At 41.8% G+C, this 17,477-nt stretch overlaps 4 protein-coding genes and 1 long non-coding RNA gene across 8 annotated transcripts; 2 read left to right on the top strand and 3 right to left on the bottom strand.

Annotated features, from left to right (window-relative positions):
* The first annotated feature begins 943 nt into the window (after positions 1-943).
* On the top strand, positions 944-3,212 carry LOC119138393. The gene is made up of 2 exons (XR_005101143.1): positions 944-1,131; positions 1,303-3,212. It is a non-coding gene; the product is annotated as an uncharacterized LOC119138393 (long non-coding RNA).
* A 4,767-nt stretch (positions 3,213-7,979) lies between these two features.
* Positions 7,980-9,776, bottom strand: LOC119138777 (solute carrier family 2, facilitated glucose transporter member 11-like). Its single transcript, XM_037279082.1, has one exon. It carries the CDS (start codon positions 9,695-9,697, stop codon positions 8,195-8,197), a length of 1,503 nt encoding a protein of 500 aa, XP_037134977.1. The 5' UTR covers positions 9,698-9,776; the 3' UTR covers positions 7,980-8,194.
* Positions 9,777-9,988: 212 nt separating this feature from the next.
* Positions 9,989-11,804, bottom strand: LOC119138776 (solute carrier family 2, facilitated glucose transporter member 11-like). 2 transcript variants are annotated; one of them, XM_037279080.1, is made up of 2 exons: positions 11,716-11,804; positions 9,989-11,606 (listed from the first exon to the last, which is right to left on the bottom strand). In XM_037279080.1, exon 2 carries the CDS (start codon positions 11,536-11,538, stop codon positions 10,573-10,575), a length of 966 nt encoding a protein of 321 aa, XP_037134975.1. In that variant the 5' UTR covers positions 11,539-11,606; positions 11,716-11,804; the 3' UTR covers positions 9,989-10,572. The 2 variants fall into 2 exon arrangements, with proteins under 2 accessions (XP_037134975.1, XP_037134976.1); XM_037279081.1 differs by lacking the exon at positions 11,716-11,804 and having other exon boundaries at positions 9,989-11,313; positions 11,415-11,533.
* A 729-nt stretch (positions 11,805-12,533) lies between these two features.
* Positions 12,534-14,341, top strand: LOC119138781 (RNA-binding protein with serine-rich domain 1-A-like). The gene is made up of 7 exons (XM_037279090.1): positions 12,534-12,660; positions 12,969-13,112; positions 13,206-13,349; positions 13,449-13,557; positions 13,782-13,935; positions 14,000-14,141; positions 14,213-14,341. Exons 1-7 carry the CDS (start codon positions 12,641-12,643, stop codon positions 14,313-14,315), a joined length of 816 nt encoding a protein of 271 aa, XP_037134985.1. The 5' UTR covers positions 12,534-12,640; the 3' UTR covers positions 14,316-14,341.
* A 707-nt stretch (positions 14,342-15,048) lies between these two features.
* Positions 15,049-17,459, bottom strand: lcmt1 (leucine carboxyl methyltransferase 1). Of its 3 annotated transcripts, none has more exons than XM_037279087.1 (12): positions 17,342-17,459; positions 17,056-17,116; positions 16,895-16,986; positions 16,702-16,823; positions 16,539-16,615; positions 16,405-16,466; positions 16,244-16,346; positions 16,038-16,158; positions 15,869-15,970; positions 15,708-15,799; positions 15,508-15,605; positions 15,049-15,441 (listed from the first exon to the last, which is right to left on the bottom strand). In XM_037279087.1, exons 1-12 carry the CDS (start codon positions 17,349-17,351, stop codon positions 15,419-15,421), a joined length of 963 nt encoding a protein of 320 aa, XP_037134982.1. In that variant the 5' UTR covers positions 17,352-17,459; the 3' UTR covers positions 15,049-15,418. The 3 variants fall into 3 exon arrangements, with proteins under 3 accessions (XP_037134982.1, XP_037134981.1, XP_037134980.1); XM_037279086.1 differs by having other exon boundaries at positions 15,708-15,796; positions 17,056-17,149; positions 17,342-17,445; XM_037279085.1 differs by having other exon boundaries at positions 17,056-17,149; positions 17,342-17,443.
* Positions 17,460-17,477: the final 18 nt, after the last annotated feature.

The raw sequence follows: 17,477 nt of genomic DNA, 5'->3' as shown, positions 1-17,477 counted from the left end.
ATGCGCAACAAGCACCAACGGTGCTGTTAGCGCAAACACATAATTAAATGCCCACTGTGTAGGATGTTGGTAAATCAGGCCCTATATGTACTATTTGTAGTAGATATTTGACGATCAAGCCATTATAGAAAATCACTTCATCCTAAGCAGATGCTCCTCTGAGGCCTCTGTTAAAACGAAACCTCGGGAAATAAAACAGAACCTAGGCATGGGAATATTTTTCCTGTGCTTCACAATAAGAGGAAAGTCAGGTTGAATCTACACCCACGCTGAGGAATAAAACACACATCCACTGTCTCCCAGGGGAGGCCTGGAGGCTGCCTAATGTGTCTCACCGTCAAGGAGAGAGGCGTGATAAACATGGGCACATATTGCATTTGGGAATGTCACACATGGCGGTTGGTAGTGGTGTCATGCAGGGAATGACGCACACAATGGAGATTAGGAGGGGGGTGGAATGCAATAGCAGAGTGTGTTCTTATGTTGGGTAAGTATATTGCAAATGAGATCAATCGAATGGGTGTTAAAATGATGCAGTAGCACAGCAGGGTTTTTCCCAGCTAATCAAAGCGACATCAATCGGAAATAACATCTTTGCCTTATTTAAGAGGTATTAAGATGGGAGGACCAAAACTGCCAAAATAAAAAATAAAAAAGTTTGATTTTAGATTCATTTCCAGTGCTTATATTGTTTACATGATCACAAATGAAATGTTGATCAAATTAACTGCCACATTTATTTTTCACCGTCTCTGTGGTTGTCCCATTATTTTATCTTTTTTTTCCAGTCTGAATGCAATAAATGTCTATTTTTTATTTTATTTCATCTGCGTGTGCTACCCTTTCTCATAGCACTCATGTTCAAATTGAATAATGCACCAGCACCACTGAATGAGAGCACTCGGCTGTTAACTTCACCCAAAGCCGTCCTTCCCGAGACCTCTCGGCTTTCCGAGCCTATCGGGTGGCTGCAAAATGTCTACCGTTTCCGATAAGCCCCTCCCCTTTCTCATCTGTGATTATATAGACTCCTGGACAATGGCAACACTGATGCGCACACACGCACGCTGCAGCTCGTGCTACGAGGCTGCAATGAAGACGTGACGGACTGAGGGATGGTGACGAAATCGGGTGAGTGGATTCTCTTTGGGGCTTTTGTGCATGTGTGTTTGGAGCTAAAAATAACTCCGTCGCCTCACTGTTTTCTGCTCAGTCCACTTTAATGCAAATATGCTTTCCAGCATGAAAAAAAATCTTTCAGCCTTGTGTTTTTATTTTAATCTCCGCTCATTCAAATTGCAGGCACATGCCGGCAAGTATCGAGGGCAACAACAGGAACAAGAGTGACACAGACAGTCGTAGCGCTGTGAGCTCCGGCAGCGATCAGTCACTAACGCACGCTGAGAGGATCCCCCCGTTCCTGCATCGTTCCCCAAGGACGCTGGCTCCAAGATGGGCTGCTCCTCCGGACGCCAACCCCCTGCCTCGGTCCTTCACCCAGACCTGGACTGCAGCCACGGCAGCGAGGCAAACACCTTACCCCAGGACTCTGAAAACCAGAATTTCAACAGCTCCGCAAGTGTGGATGGAGCAGACGTCAAACCTCCGGAGTCTCACCCGACATTGGAGCGGCTGGCTCAAGCGACGGGCGGCACTGAAAAGTCCTGGTATCGCTGCGTGTTCCCTTTCGGGGTGATCTCGCTGGTTATCGGGATGGCGGGCACGGGTGTGACGTTCACTTTCAACAATCTGCTCCAGACCAAAGTGGTGTCAGTGGCGTTGCTTTGCATCGGTGTCGTGATGCTGCTGGTGGCTGCCGTTTGTTGGCGAGCCCACAGATTGAGAAGGAGGAAAAAGAAGGAGGGGGGGTTCTTCACCACTGATCTGGGTACTTTGTGATGGACGATGTCCGCCGTATCCCTGACGGAACACTTTGAGCGAGACTGTCGGTGACAAGGACAGATGAATAACAACCGATTTGGACCGAGTGTAGTTTAGCAGAAGGATTACATGACATCACCAATATGCCATCAAATTTATTGATACCCTAACCCCAAAGTTGCCTCCTCACGTCAGGGGAACTGACGTAGAGATATGCAAGAGTTCTAAATAAATGCAGATCCTCAACCTGAAACTTGACACAGCAATGTTTACAATTGTGTAGCAAGCTAAATAAAATATGAAGGCATGACAAGGTGATAGAAAATTGATGGGACAAAAGCTTCTGTGAAAAATTGTTCAAATTGCGAAGAAATGATGCCTGTGTGGACAACTTCTAAAAGCATCAAAAGTCAACACTCCCCCCCCCCCCTGCTGTTTGGGATAACAACCATCCACAATTGTTTGGGATCCATAAAAATCGCCACTATGTGAACGATGAAGCCTTGTGGGGGGGAAATAGTATTTGAAATTGCTTTTCCTGCTGTATGCTCTCTTGGTGGTGCCCCTTTCATTGTATGGTGAGCAAATCCCATTCCAGGCATACCTCAGTGAACACAAAGCAAAAAAAAAACAAAAAAAAACAGCACGGACTGTTCCCTTGATCCTCGCTAAATCAAACGGACGCGACTCCCGCTGACATACATTCTCCTAACACGTGTTTTTTTTCTAGATGACATGACAAATGAATCCATAGTTTAGCTAACGGTAGCAAAAAAAAACGCTATAGCTAATGCTAGCACCCAACGTCGAAGGCCGAGAAGACGTAATAGTGGAGCCGACATGTAGCATGTAGGTCAGCCAGTGTACAGTAAAGCACAATGTCGTGATGATGTGATGATAATAATGGCTTCTAGCAGCAGCAAGTGATGTGCTTAGAAGACCTAGCGGCACCTACTTAGCTGTAGCATCGTATTTGATCGTCAATTGCTTCGATTAAATGTTAACTGGCTGTTTAAAATGAATTTTTGTTTCTTTGTGCCGTTAAAATTCGAGATAAGCCCAAAAAGGCAACAAAATGAGTGTTTGTTCAAATACGTGATGTAAAAACAAATAAAAAAACACACATTTGAATGTACAATGAACAATAAGTGTCTTATTTGTACAGGTTGTAAAGATGTATCTTCTATTTTGAATAGTGGAGAAAAAAACATTGTGTGTTTGTATATCGCGATCAGTCTGCTTTTATTTATTTGTATTCTTTTCAGTGATGTGTTTTTGAGGCAATTGTCAAACACCTGAAATAAAAATTCTCATTGAATTTATTGACCTGACCCAGCATGTTCCCGAGTGCTTTCTTCTGTCTGTCACTTATTTCTCCTTCAAGCGCTGGAATAAAGAAACTAAAAGGGTAGTGTTGTCAAAAAGCCACTTTCTGTCATTTCAAAATGTTGTAGCAGCTCGGGTTCAAGTGTCACTATTCTCGGTTTTACTTTATATTTGAGGCTCCAGGTGTTCGCTTGACACTGCTGATGATGCTGATAACCAATTTTGTGTGGCTCAGATGGAAAACGGCTATGACAAAAGCTGTTGCTATTGGCAACTCACACAAAATGGCCATTTGCAATAGTATCATCTTTCTGATGGCCTTATGTCTAATTCAACATAGTTTTGCTTCAGGGACATTTTTGGAATGATGCGAGACAATTAACAACCAGCAGGATCGCAAATGAGTTTGCTGGTGACGTCAATTGGATTATTTGAATAAATCATCAGGCAGAAACATTTGATTTGCAGTTTTCATCAAGACTTAGAATAGTAATAACAGCCATACATTCTTTATCCTCTGCATAGACCGACTCCATTTCATCTTCATCAGGCAAACACCAAATCTGCTTAGCACCAAACGCTTGACAGGCGAGAACAAAACGGAACGTTTTACCCCAGAGAGAGCAAAATGTCTCTCAAGGAGCACAGTAAGGCCAAGCAAAAACAAAGTTTCATAAGAAAATTGAATAAAGTCATGAGTGGTCCAATTAAGTAATCAAGTCTCCTACTTAGTGAGCTATTGATTCTACCAGCCGTGTCCGTCTTTTGTGAGCACAGCTGTCAGTATTCCAGTGAGCAACAACCCGAACCCGAATGTGCCCACGCTTCCCACTCGTCCTTTTCCTCCTCTTCACATCCACCCATCTATAAGGGATTGTGTCATCCTTGCTCCCTTTTTGATTTCCCTCCCGGAACGCTCTAAAAATAAACTGAGGCTGACTAGGAAGCAAAAAAGAAAGAGGAAATGGGTAGCTAGCTATAAATCTACTTCTAATTTTTACCCTTGTGCATTCAAGTAAAGTAAAATGTTCTTATTTGTCCATTAGTAGCTTCAGCAATTATTTTAAATAAGCTTGCATAGAATTTCTTTTGCTCGCTTGAAGCTTAAAGGTCCAGTATTGAAGGTGGTTCATTACCGCAGGGGAAAAAGTCGCTGTCATGTTTTATCTGCCAGCGTCGTTGTCAGTTCTCCTCTTGCTTCTCTTCATGTCTGCTTCACATGATTCAGAGCAATTCAAGAAAAACAGCACCTCGCTTTTTAAAAAGGTTAAAACTCATTTTCCAAGAAAAGTAGACGAGACGAGGCAAGAAGCATGTTAGGGTTGTTTTTGGTTTGTTGTGGTTCTTCTGCATGGCTCACTCATTTCCTATGTCAGCATTATGAGATGATGATATCAATTATTAAGTTATGTACATGCATCAACAGAATCGCAATTGCTGATGTGCATCATCCGACGGACATTACTGTGGAAAATTGCAATCCGGATCATCCCGTTTTGCCCATCAGCAATTTTAATTTATTTTTTTATTAAGACAGCTTTAATATCTAACCAGCAAATGACTCAAGATTCTAATCATAAGAATGCTCCACAGTTACTGATAGTTCAAATGCTTTTGTCAAAATACTCCAGGACTCAAAAAAAAAAAATAGAACACTTTATGCATCCTATTTATTGTGTTGTTGAAATTAGCCCATTTACCGGGACTACAATGATATGGATATAAATGCAGATAATCTCCAGGAAAGGAGGAGATGTAAAAACGCTCTAGTTAAGAATGTGATGATACTTTAAATCAGACTATAAATTGCAACTGTCTTATATCCTGGAGAGAAGGCAGCTGATTAAAACTATTCATATTTTGAGGATGATGCCGTTTTTTTTCTGATTAATAATCACCAAGAAGAAAATAAGGTTACTTTTGAAAATCATTTTGTTCTTAATGAATATCAGTCCGCTGATTGTGGAGTACAGAATGAAGACTAACTATTGAATATTTTATGAGAGAAAGACAATATATCTAAATGCAATATTAATAATGGTCATAATAGGTAGCATATTTCATTTGCAAAATTGCTTGTTGCGGTTCCTGTGACTTTCTATTATTGGGAAAGTTTTTTTTTTTTAGTGTGCTTCCAAAAGACTGAGTGACTCAAGAAAAAAAATCAATGAAACAAATATAGCGCCGAGAGGAAGTCCGCTACTGGAGAACCTTAAACCTGTATTATGTTTAACGATCGGCCTGGATTCCCTCCCGCTGCTCTCCTATTTAAGCTGTCCTTTCCCGTCAACTCTACAGGTGACAACCGTATCAGGAGGTCGTGACCTGCTCGCTGGCATCTGACACGCTTACACTCTCATGTTTCATTTCTCAGAGTCCGTGCCAGGTGTACTTACCATATGGGCTTGATTCACAATATATTTCCACAAATATATCAGAACCAAGCTTTGACTTTGTATTTTCCACCTTGTGGGTTCAATAGTCACAAAAAGTGAATGTTTTGCCCTCCCACTGGCAACCTCAACCTCACCTTATTATTTGGTTGTCTCTTATTGTCGTCACTTGCAGCCATGCCAAACACCTGCAAGGCATAGGGATTGAAGTTCCAACAAAAAAGACACTCGGGGGAAATAAAGCTTCTTTAGAAAGAAAAAAAAGTGCAGATGAACAAAACGTCATCATGACGATATATTGACCAAAATAAAAATGTATCACCGCTCACAAGTCAGCTTGTGTCGGCCCAATCTCATGTAAATGTGTAGGAAGGTGTGGTTTGACTCATGTAACAAGAATATAAAAAGAGAATTAAAGGAAAAAAATGAAATTGTCTGCGGTGAGAAATTGCTGTACCTCCCTTACATGGTCCATAGTATCTTTTTGCCTATTCATTGGCTCAGCCTTCGGGAAATAAGTGAGAATGAAAAGCCCCACGGGTTGCCAAATGACTCTTGAAGTAGGCTTTTGTGTTAGATGAAACAAGATGGTGTTAATGAATACATTCTTGTGTCCTGGAAGAGCTATAAAACAAATAAAAATAAACGTCTAGCTGAAATAAATCGAATGTAGACACAACTAATGAGATCAAAATGGTATCGTAAATGGAGGTTGCATAGCTACCTTCGTCTGTTAGTAGGGTTGCCGTGGTGACTTAAGGAACATAGAAAACTGGGTTTTAATAATATCTCCTATTGTGGTTGCTTATGTGTTGCTTATGTGTTGTGTTGTGTTGTGTTGTGTTGTGTTGTGTGTATGTGTGTGTGTGTTGTATGCATATTATTATAGTGCAAACCTTATATGCTATTTGGCATCCAGAAGAGAAATCAGAATTTGCAATTTATATTTATTTTTGTTGAAGCACACTAGGTAGATTGGGAAATGAGATTACGTCCACGTTATGAGTAACTATGATTGGAGGGTGCTCGAATGCTGCCATAAACACTCATCAATCAATTCAATTTGCACACCAACGTGATTTTATCTTCAGAAGAGATTTTTATTTTTCATGGTTGATTTGCAACAGCTTGCAAAACAAATATAAACATAAATGTGTATTTTTGCCCTGCTGCATGGCTCTTAAGAAAGTGTGTTTTGTTTTCTTTTGTTTTGTTTTGTTTTGTTTTGTTTTGTTTTGTTTTCTTTTCTTTTCTTTTCTTTTCTTTTCTTTTCTTTTCTTTTCTTTTCTTTTCTTTTGTGGAAGGTTGCGGGGCGAAAATACGCACACTGAACTGGAAGCCTTGTAAATTGATGGTTGGCACTGTTTTGAATTGCACTGTCGCCCTCTTGCGGTATAAGTCTAAAGGACACGCTAAAACTATAAAATATAAAATATAAAATATAAAATATAAAACATAAAATATAAAATAAAAATACAAGATATAAAATATAACTCTAAAATATGAAATAGGACATGTAAATACAAATGTAATAATAATAGTAATATAATACAATGATAACAATATATGAATATAAATATGATAAAATAATAATAAATATAAACTCACTTTTTTTAACAGCCATGCTAAAACAGACACATGAACATGTTATTTCAAACTTTTACCACAAGGTGGCGACAGTGCAATTCAAAACAGGTGCCAACCATCAATTACAAGGTTACCAGTCCAGTGCAGTACGTGTACGTGTATTTTTGCCCTGCAGCCTTCCTCTTAGAAAAGTGAGCGATATTTAAACACTAAAATAAAATATAAAATTATGTTTCTATATCTTTATTCATTCAGACTGCATTTACTCATGATCATTCTTTTAAAATAGTTGTATGTTTTAAAGTGTATTTATTTGTCTATTGTGATAATCCCACACCAATCCTTTTGGTCTCATTTCCAAATTAACATTTCTAAATTAAGACTTCTCTGATAGAGTCCATTAGCTCATGGGTGTCTATAGCAACTAAGTACTCTTTAACACAGGCTGTGCATTTATAGTTCATGGCTCTTACCTGTATTTTGAACTCCACTTGTGGTTGCCAAGGAAAACTCATTATAGTGTCCTATCATAGAGAAGCACTTGTGACTGACAAAATGTTCTTGCAGCAATGAGCACTTCACGAGCAGACAATTCTGCAGGTGCGTTCTTGCAACACTTGATTCATTCTCTTCTTTAAAACTCATTATAGCATACAAAATTGTATTAGGCTTGACTGAGTTCAATTTTGTTTGTTTTGTGAGCGACAGGAAAAAGTTTAGAAAAGGAAAATGAAATGTTTGGCATTGTGGCAATGTTTCCAAGCTACGTCCAATAAAATGAACACAGTTCAATAAATTGCTTAGTTAGACAGTTTATTGCCATCAAATAATATAAAAATTATTCCCAGCTGGTAGCACGGTGCCAAGTTGACATTTTGTATTTATTGTTTTTCATTTAAGTGTACAATAATTTCATTCATTCTGTCTTGGAGTTTATTGTTCAAAAGATTAGTTTAATTTAATTAATTTTTGACAATTTGTATCACAATAACCAGATTCATCATAACTTATCCACCTCCTCCTCTTTCCTCACCAGGCTCTCTTATCCGTCCATTTTTTTTATCAAACTTTGCCGTGATCTCAGCCAGGCTCTTGCCTTTGGTCTCAGGGAACGTGATCCCCAAAAGCACGGCCGACAGTAAACACACAGCAAAGAACGGCAGCAAGCAAAAATTACCCAGACCCTTGACCATGAATGGAAAAATCATCCCCACCAGGAGCAGACTGAGCCACATGAGCGATCCGGCGACCATATAAGCTGCCGGCCGAGCTGATTGGTCAAAAATCTCCGCGGGCAGCACGCCGGTCACGCCTGCCGGGCCTAAGCCGAAGCTGAGGATGTAGGCGAACACACACGCCATGCTGAGGTAAGGCATTCCTTCGAATCCTTGTTTTTGGAGCGTGAGGGCGACAGTGAAGACGATGGACCAGCACGACATAAGAGCGTAGCCGCCAACCAGGAGACACTTGCGACCAACTCGTTCAATCAGGAGGTTGCTCAGGATGGAAGCAGTCAATTCAGATGCCCCTGTGCCGATGGTGGCGTATTGGATTTTATCAGCGGGGATGTTCGCCTGAAGGAAGATGTAGGACGCGTAGGAGTAGATGGAGTCATTCCCGCAGAGCATCATGGAACTGCTCGCCATCATGACAGTCCGGAGTTGAAATCGTAGGTCAGGATCCTTAAAAAGCGACCAGGGTGTCTTGGCAGCTCCTGTCGATTTGGAATTAGTGTACATCTGCTGTTCTTCGAGCATCTCCTTCATTTCTGAAGTGGGAGCTACGCCGCCACGGAGACGTTCAAGTGCCCGGACGCAAGCTTCCTTGTCCCCCTTGTCGATGAGAAGATATCTAGGGCTTTCCGGGAACCAGGGTAGCGTCAGCACCTGGATCAACCCTGGAAGCATGTTGCTGGCTAGTAAGTAGTGCCAGAGAGGTTCTGTTCCCAACACTTCCGTCAGTCCCACAACTTGACCTGAGAAGATCCCTAATGCGGTGAAGCCAGCAGAAGAAAACGCCACAGCGCCCCGGAGATGTTTAGGGGCGCTTTCCCCGAAATACATCGGCTGGATATTCATACTGACCCCTGAATTAATCCCCACCAGGAACCGAGCCAAGATGATCATCTCGAATGATCTGGCGACCCTACACAGAAGAAAAAATAACCCCCCAAGAAACAAAAATAAATTGTTAAAAAGTAGCGAATTCTTCCTTCCGAGGCGGACCGCCATTGGACCGGCTAGCAAAGCCCCGAGGAGACCTCCAAGTGAAAACGCTGACACTATAAGAGTCCAAACCAGAGTCACGTGAGTGGTCGCCAAGCTTGACCCACTGCGTTCTGTGTAGGTATCATTGATGAACATCTGGATGTAACTGGTGGGAGAATTAATGATGGAAAGATTGTATCCATATTGGAAGGTGCCACCAATGGCGGCCGAGCACACGGTCAGCGCAAGCGTTTTGGAACTCGACGCTTTGCCGTTGTCTTGTTCTGCAGCTCCCGCCGGCATGCTAGGACTTTGAACGTTCTAGTCAAACGACAAAAAAAATGACGACCCACATGAGGAGCAAAGTCTTTTGTGTCGGCGGTGGAATCGCTTAAGTATTCAGGTCAAGTTTAATATTTTATCGCTGCGGGCCAAGATTTAAGTTCATTGTAATGCTGGGTGGTTACATATAAACAGTGTTGCTTAACTTAGCTTAAGAAGAACTTAAATGGCTTGTGTGATGACCTTCAAGGTCCAGGTAACCCAATTTGACTTGAACAAGAAAAGTCACAAAGTAAATCAAGCAAAAAGTGCTTCGGGATATCAGTTTTATTTGCACAAGGTAGAAATTAAATGACTAATTATATATGCACAGGAAATAGGAAGTGGTGGGGGGATAAATATCTTTGGCAGGAACAATATTGACAAAAAGTAGAGAGATGTGCATCATGCATAAACAAAAACTTGGGTTGTTTGTTTTTGTTCAGAGTTGACGTTCCGCTCAGAAATAATTTAACAGCCTGAGAAGAAAAACATACAAAAAGGAGCGTCTATTTTGCACGGATGTATTTCGAACTCTGTTAACTTGAGCGTCGCTGCTCGTTCAAGTGAAAACTCGTAAAATCTTTGGTGCTGTAAATGATTACGCAAAACCAAGTACGCGGTGTTCTTAAATAACAAATGGCACGAAAAAAAGTGGAGCGTGATCATTTTAGTAAAGTGCGAATCATAAATGAGGCTGAGTTTCTGTAAACATGCTCAAGGGCATCTTTCCCTAATTTTGCGAATATGCAGCATACGATTAAATTAAAAACATTGATTTTGCTACACGTCCCTTATAAGGTCATAAATTGAAAATGATTGTGATGCAGCAAGACTTTAAGACACATTCCCTGAGTTCAGTCTTCAAGGTCAAGACCTTCTGGTAAGGAAGAGAAGCTGGTGACTTCCTCTTGCATGTTGAACTCCTCCGTTGGCTCGTCCAATCCTTTTGCCCGTATTTTCCGTTTATTCTTTTTATCGAATTCTTCTGTGATCTCAGCCAGGCTCTTGCCTTTGGTCTCCGGGACCGTGAGCCCCAAAAACACGGCCGACAGTAAACATACAGCTAAGAATGGCAGCAGGCAAAGGCTACCCAAGCTCTTGACGATGAAGGGAAAAATCATTCCTACTAAGAACAGACTGAGCCACATTAGCGATCCGGCGACCATGTAAGCCGCCGGACGAGCTGATTGGTCGAAAATCTCCGCAGGCAGGATCCCGGTCACCCCAGCCGGGCCCAAGCCGAAGCTAAGGATGTAGGCGAACACACACGCCATGCTGAGGTAAGGCATTCCTTCGACTCCTTGTTTTTGGAGCGTGAGGGCGATGGTGAAGACGATGGACCAACACGACATAAGAGTGTAGCCGCCAACCAGGAGACACCTGCGGCCGACTCGTTCGATCAAGAGGTTGCTCAAGATGGAAGCCGTCAGTTCAGACGCGCCTGTGCCGATAGTGGCGTATTGGATTTTATCAGCAGGGACGTCCGCCTGAAGGAAGATGTAGGACGCGTAGAAGTAGATGGAGTCATTGCCGCAGAGCATCATGGCGCTGCTCGCCACCATGACAGTCCGGAGTTGAGCTCGTAGGTCAGGATCCTTAAAAAGTGACCAGGGTGTTTTTGCAGAAACTGCAGAGCCAAGATCGGAATACTTTTGCTGTTCTTCTAGTATTTCCTGTATCTCCAGATCTGGATTACCGCCATCACGGAGTCGTTCAAGTGCCCGAAAGCACGCTTCTCTGTCCCCCCTGTCGATGAGAAGATATCTAGGGCTTTCCGGGAACCAGGGTAGCGTCAGCATCTGGATTAACCCTGGAAGCATGTTGCTGGCGAGTAAGTAGTGCCAGAGAGGTTCTGTTCCCAACACCTCCGTCAGTCCCACAACTTGACCTAAGAAAATCCCAAAGGCCGTGAAAACAGCAGATGAAAACGCCACAGCGCCCCGGAGATGTTTCGGGGCGCTTTCCCCAAAGTACATTGGCTGGACATTCATACTGACCCCTGAATTAATCCCCACCAGGAACCGAGCCAAGATGATCATCTCGAATGATCTTGCAACTCTGCACAGCAGAACAAAAACAGACGCTAGGAGCAAAAATGAGTTATTGAAGAGAAGAGACTTTTTCCTTCCGAAGCGCACTGCCATTGGTCCAGCAAGAAGGGCCCCGACGAGACCTCCCAGTGGGAAAGCTGATACTATAAGAGTCCAAACCAGAGTCACGTGAGTGGTCGCCAAGCTTGACCCACTGCGTTCTGTGTAGGTATCATTGATGAACGTCTGGATGTAGATGGTGGGAGAATTGATGATCGATATATTGTATCCATACTCGAAGGTGCCTCCGATTGCAGCACAGCAGACTGTCAGAGCAAGTGTTTTGGAACCTGATGATTTGCTGGTTGCTTCTTCTTGAGCATTTCCTGCCGGCTTCGTGTGAGACATGGTAGTCCCACAACAAAAAGCAATGTCTTAATATCGCAGATGAGATGCTGATCGGATCTTTGGATTTTACAAATGAACCTGCCAAGGTTGTCAGGCATAATAACGGGTGTTAATAAACCAAAGTGACTTTGTATTGTTAGGTTCCAAATGTATTACCTCATCGTTTACTGTAAGGAGAAAAATACTCATTGCACCCTCTTATAATTAGTATTAAAACATCATTAACACAAGAGTATTAAATTAAGTAATGGTGGTTTACGTCTTCATTACCATAAATTAAGTAATACATTGTTTTAGCGAATATATTCTTCCTGAAAAAACACACTGAGGGATAATTTTACGTTATAATTCTGATTGGGTTTGTAGTTGTTACGTCATCAAAATGCGACTATTGTCGCACGTAGGAGGATATAAACAAAAAAGCTAATATCTTTATTTTGTTCCTCGTAGAGAAATATATAGACTAATCGCATCACATTAAGGAATGGGTCTTGATTTACAAATGTGAGTGCATCTGAAGTGTTTATTAAGTTTATGTGAAGTACTTAGTTATTGCGAGCATAAGATACAAACGTTGGATGAAAGCAATTGGTAGTCAGTTTGTCATCATGTTTTAACTTTAAGTCAAATGTATCAAAACATTTCTGTCGATTGAGTTTTATGCCTTGTCTTTGATTTTATATAATAACTGACATTAACGGTAGTTTTCTCTCGAGCAGTTTTGTCTGCATGCAGTAAATGTTTGGAACTAATTTGAGACATGCAGTGGTCCATTTCAGTATTGAAATTTAATCAGAGTTGTAATCCAACAGTGTGCCTTCGCCAATCAAAAAGGGGGATGACAAGGGTAAGCAAAGAGGTAAACGGAAATCAGCAGCCTCAAAAGATGGGGCTGAAAAAGATCAGGGCAAAGTGAAAAGCCAAACACGCCGCGGTGGTTCAAGTGGGAGCAGCAGGTCAGACATGCTTCATGAAGTTCTTAACTATATCAACTAAAACATCCTGTGTACCTGTGAGCAAAATTATTTTCCTCCCACTTGTTGGTGCAGTTCAAGTTCCAGTAGCGGCTCGGGTTCAAGTTCCAGCTCATCCACAAGCTCCTCCGGTTCCTCGAGCTCCCGCTCATCCTCATCGTCGTCGTCCTCGCCAAGCCCCAACCGACAACGACAAAACAGACGGCGCTCCCCCTCAAAGTACAAAATGCCCTGTTGTATTTTGTATTCAAACTACAGAAAGATCAGATTTCGTGTATATAGGACAAACTAACAGAGATGACTATTCACTGACGACAGGTCCAAAGTGGTCAAGAAAGACGATCGGGATCGGGACCGGCGACGGAGAAGTCCCGCTTCAAAACCTACCAAGGTCTACCTGGGCCGGCTGACAAGAAATGTCATCAAGGTTACTCAAACCAGATATGCATGTACATTAGGAGTCAGGATGTTTATTTTTTTATTTCATTTTTACAAATACATTAGTAATTGAAGACTATATTGAATCAAAGTGGTTGTTTTGTCAATGTGTGACCAACAAATGATGTCATAAGGTTTATTCGTAATGACTTGGCAGTTAAGTAAAGGATAAAAGAGTTAATCATTATCAAAGTGTCTGTTTGCTTTGTGAAGGAACATGTCCAGGAGATTTTCTCCACCTACGGCAAGATCAAGATGATTGACATGCCCATGAACCGGATTCACCCTCATCTGTCTAAGGGCTACGCCTACATCGAGTTTGAGACCCCCGAGGAAGCGGAGAAGGCACTCAAACACATGGATGGAGGTACAAGATGGCCGTGGTGGGATTTGAATGTTGAGCTGATTTCATTTTTGGTATTTTCTTCCAGGGCAGATTGACGGTCAGGAGATTACAGTCATAGCCGTCCTGACTCCGACAGTGCGGCCCCCACCTCGGAGGATTTCGCTTCCCCGCAGAATGCCACCTCCACCCCCGATGTGGCGACGATCTCCGCCTCGAATGAGGAGGAGGTGAACGGCAGCAGGGTCGTGCGCACGCCAACCCACAGCGGCATTTCAAATAAATGTCACTCTTCTTTCAGGTCTCCCCGGTCGCCAAGGCGACGCTCTCCAGTGCAGCGTAGGTCTCGATCACCTGTCCGCCGTCGCCACCAGTCCCGGTCCAGTTCCAACTCCTCCCGCTAAATACCCCCCTTCTCCAAAAAAAAAACCAAGTAAGGAATTGCAAGAGACATTTTGTTGTGTGAATGCTGAGAGGCGAGCAGCAATAAGAAAATTGCTTGTCAAGTTTTCCTTTTCATTTTTTCAATTGTTAAAAAGATCAACGGAAAAATCATTAACTGCATATCATCGAGTTAAAGCACTTATAAAATGTACAATCTGATTGAGACACACTTGTGGACCGTATCAAGAAAGAAATCCTATTTTGTTGGCTCCCACTTCATTTGTTCTTTATGGAATTGTCATTTGTCGCCCTCTAGTGGACAGTTGCACTCATTTAATTTGACATTTTGTGCTACTAATCTTAATTTATCCTACATTGTAGTGTTTTTCTATTGTCCTTTTGCATGGAAATGGTCACAAATGTCATGTGGCTAAGTATCTATCTTGACTTTTTTATTTTGATATTTGTTTGTATTCTAAGACTAACTACTGAAATGTAAATCAATCAATTGTTGAGAATTGACACAGGTCTATGCATGCTTACCAGATTTAAGGATTTAAGTACATTGGGAGTGAATGTTTTCTGTATTAGCAGACAGGTACAATTTGTGTAACCTAAGTTTGTCCTTTCTAGTTTGTATAAGTGCTTTTTTTTTTTTTTTTTTTAACTTTACAATAACACAATGCCTTGTTTGACACTGGGCAGCTATGTTTTTTTCAGAGTAAATGTGGGGAAAATACAGAAAACGAATTATTCAATTGACAACATTCAGATATTTAATATAGATTCAATTTCATGGTATTAAAATAACACGAGCAAATCCAGAAGTACAGTGCGTATTTTCCGTTCTGCTTTGAGCATTTATGGAAAGGAGTAGGGGTGAGCAATTCATCAATAAATAAAGGAAATGGCACTTTTTTTGTTTTTTTAAAAGACATTCTATAACTATTCCACCTTGATGAGTTGGCTTACAAATGACATGCAAAGAGGTTTGATTGTTTTTGTCTGCACTGGCCCACAAATGGCTTGATGAAAAGCCGGCAGAACAAATCCAATGATGCACAGATGATAAATGTCTCCTTTTCCATATAACTACTCATCCAATGACGTGGAGAAATTCCAGTCAAAACGCCAGAGTTGACAAACCTGATGAAACAGAATACGGCGTTGGTCGGGTTACAACATGAGCTAAAGACAAAAAAATATTTTTACCCAGACTGTGCCTGTCCTTGGTGGCCCAGCAGATGCTGTAGTGCTGAAGGAGTTGCTGCAAAAGTTCCCTCTCATCGAGGAACTCTAATCGCTCGATTCTGCAGTAAATAAGAGCAATATTGAAAAAAATATATATTTCTAATTACAGTTAAAAAAAAAAAGAAAATCCTGTGGTCTGATGAGATAAAGATAAAAACTACCTTGCCACATCATCCTGTGGAAGCAAACTGTAGACCGTCACCATATCTAGAGCATCGGCGTGATCCCAGCCGGACCTGAGAAATCGATCCTTCTGCAAACAATTTTTATGTGTAAAGCTTTTTAATTGTGTCTATACAGAAGTTACATTTCATAAAATTACCTGAGAGTCCAGAGATCGGCATACATCTACACCAGCCAGCGTGCACTGCCGCCGCTGCAAATTCTCAATCATCACCTGGCCAAACCGGTCGCTCATGTTCACCTGAACACGTAAAACCTTTGGATTATCGGGGCACTTGTAAATCAAACTATCTCGGCATGAATGTTACCTGTTCGTAGTTGATGAACATGGCAGTGTGAAAGGTGTCGGCAGCCCAGCGAACTAAATTGGAGGACTGAGTGGGCGTCATGTAAACCAGCACACATTCTGAAAGCAGCAATGTAGGCAACCTAGAAAACAGAAGAAGGCACGGTTTAGAATCGTACATTTTCATCTTCAGTATCAAGATGAAACCCACATTTCATGCTCACATACTCTGGGTTAAGATGGAACTTTTTCAACTTCTCATCCAAGGTAGCTACGTCTCGAAGATCCACGCCGATGATACAATACCGATCGGAGTCAAGGCTGTGGGCGTCTGAGGAAACAAATGCACATTAGGTGTAAACTAACAGTGACATCATCATAAACTTTACCTAGTAGCAAGGAATCTGTTGAATGGGTTTCGATGATGGGCTTGGACAAGTGTGGTTTGGACCTAGGTAAATTAAAAACATACAAATGTATTAACCTGTACAATACAAATGAAAATATAAGCTGGTTAGCTTACTTTATATAGTGGATTTTCCTGGCCACAACAGTAGGAAAGTCAATTTCAAAATACTTATTGGGCAGAAGGTCTTCATCCTGTTCCAAACACACCATGATCACTTCAAAGCTTGCAGAAGATGATTATGATGATCATGTCACACACAGTTGGCTAGCAAACTGACCTTAAGTCTCCAGAAGGTGGTGTCCAGCCCCGCACCAAGATTGATGATTTGACAATCACATTCTGTTTTCCTTATAAATGCATCAAGGAGATGATTGACACCTTTAACGCGGCCATAATAACCTGTTAGATAAGACAATGGCAAACAGTGATCACGTGACAGTCGCTGGATCATCATGGGAAGCATTGTTTACCTCGATTGATTTCGGGTGCCTTCCGCTCACCAATAGATCTCACAAAATATTGGATGTAAGGATCTTTCCAGTAGCCTTTACTAATGGCGAACCTAAAAAGCAGACATCATGAAAAATAATAGCAAAGTTACAGCAGGCAGTGCAGGTTCACCAAAGTTCACCTTTTGCACGCCGTGGCATCATCACACGTCGCCCTCACTGCTTCATCGGAAGTGTCCGTGTCTGTGAAGGGGTGCCGAGTTGCCATGAACGATCCTAAATGCAAAATCTCACCAATTGAAACAACTTTACCATTGCACTCTTGCAGGAGGCTAGCTGTCAGGCTAACAATGCTAGCAGATTGTGCGTATTAGACAAGAAGGGGACACATACATATGTCAGCTTACTAACAGAATAAGATCACTATGACAGTGATTAAAACAGATTTCTTTACAATTTAAAGCAAACCTTGTATCATACTTTCGGACGGCTAGTTATAACGGTGAAGTTTGGAACATAAATACAATAATGCGCAGGAGGGTTTACTTCGGTGTTTATTGGCGCTTGGCAACCAGCTATGTGTTGCATTATCGCCCTCTAGTGG

Source organism: Syngnathus acus, chromosome 19, assembly GCF_901709675.1.
Source record: "Syngnathus acus chromosome 19, fSynAcu1.2, whole genome shotgun sequence".
Lineage (NCBI taxonomy): Eukaryota > Metazoa > Chordata > Actinopteri > Syngnathiformes > Syngnathidae > Syngnathus > Syngnathus acus.
Note: the sequence above shows the minus strand (reverse complement) of the source record. Positions and strands in the feature narration are given on the sequence as shown.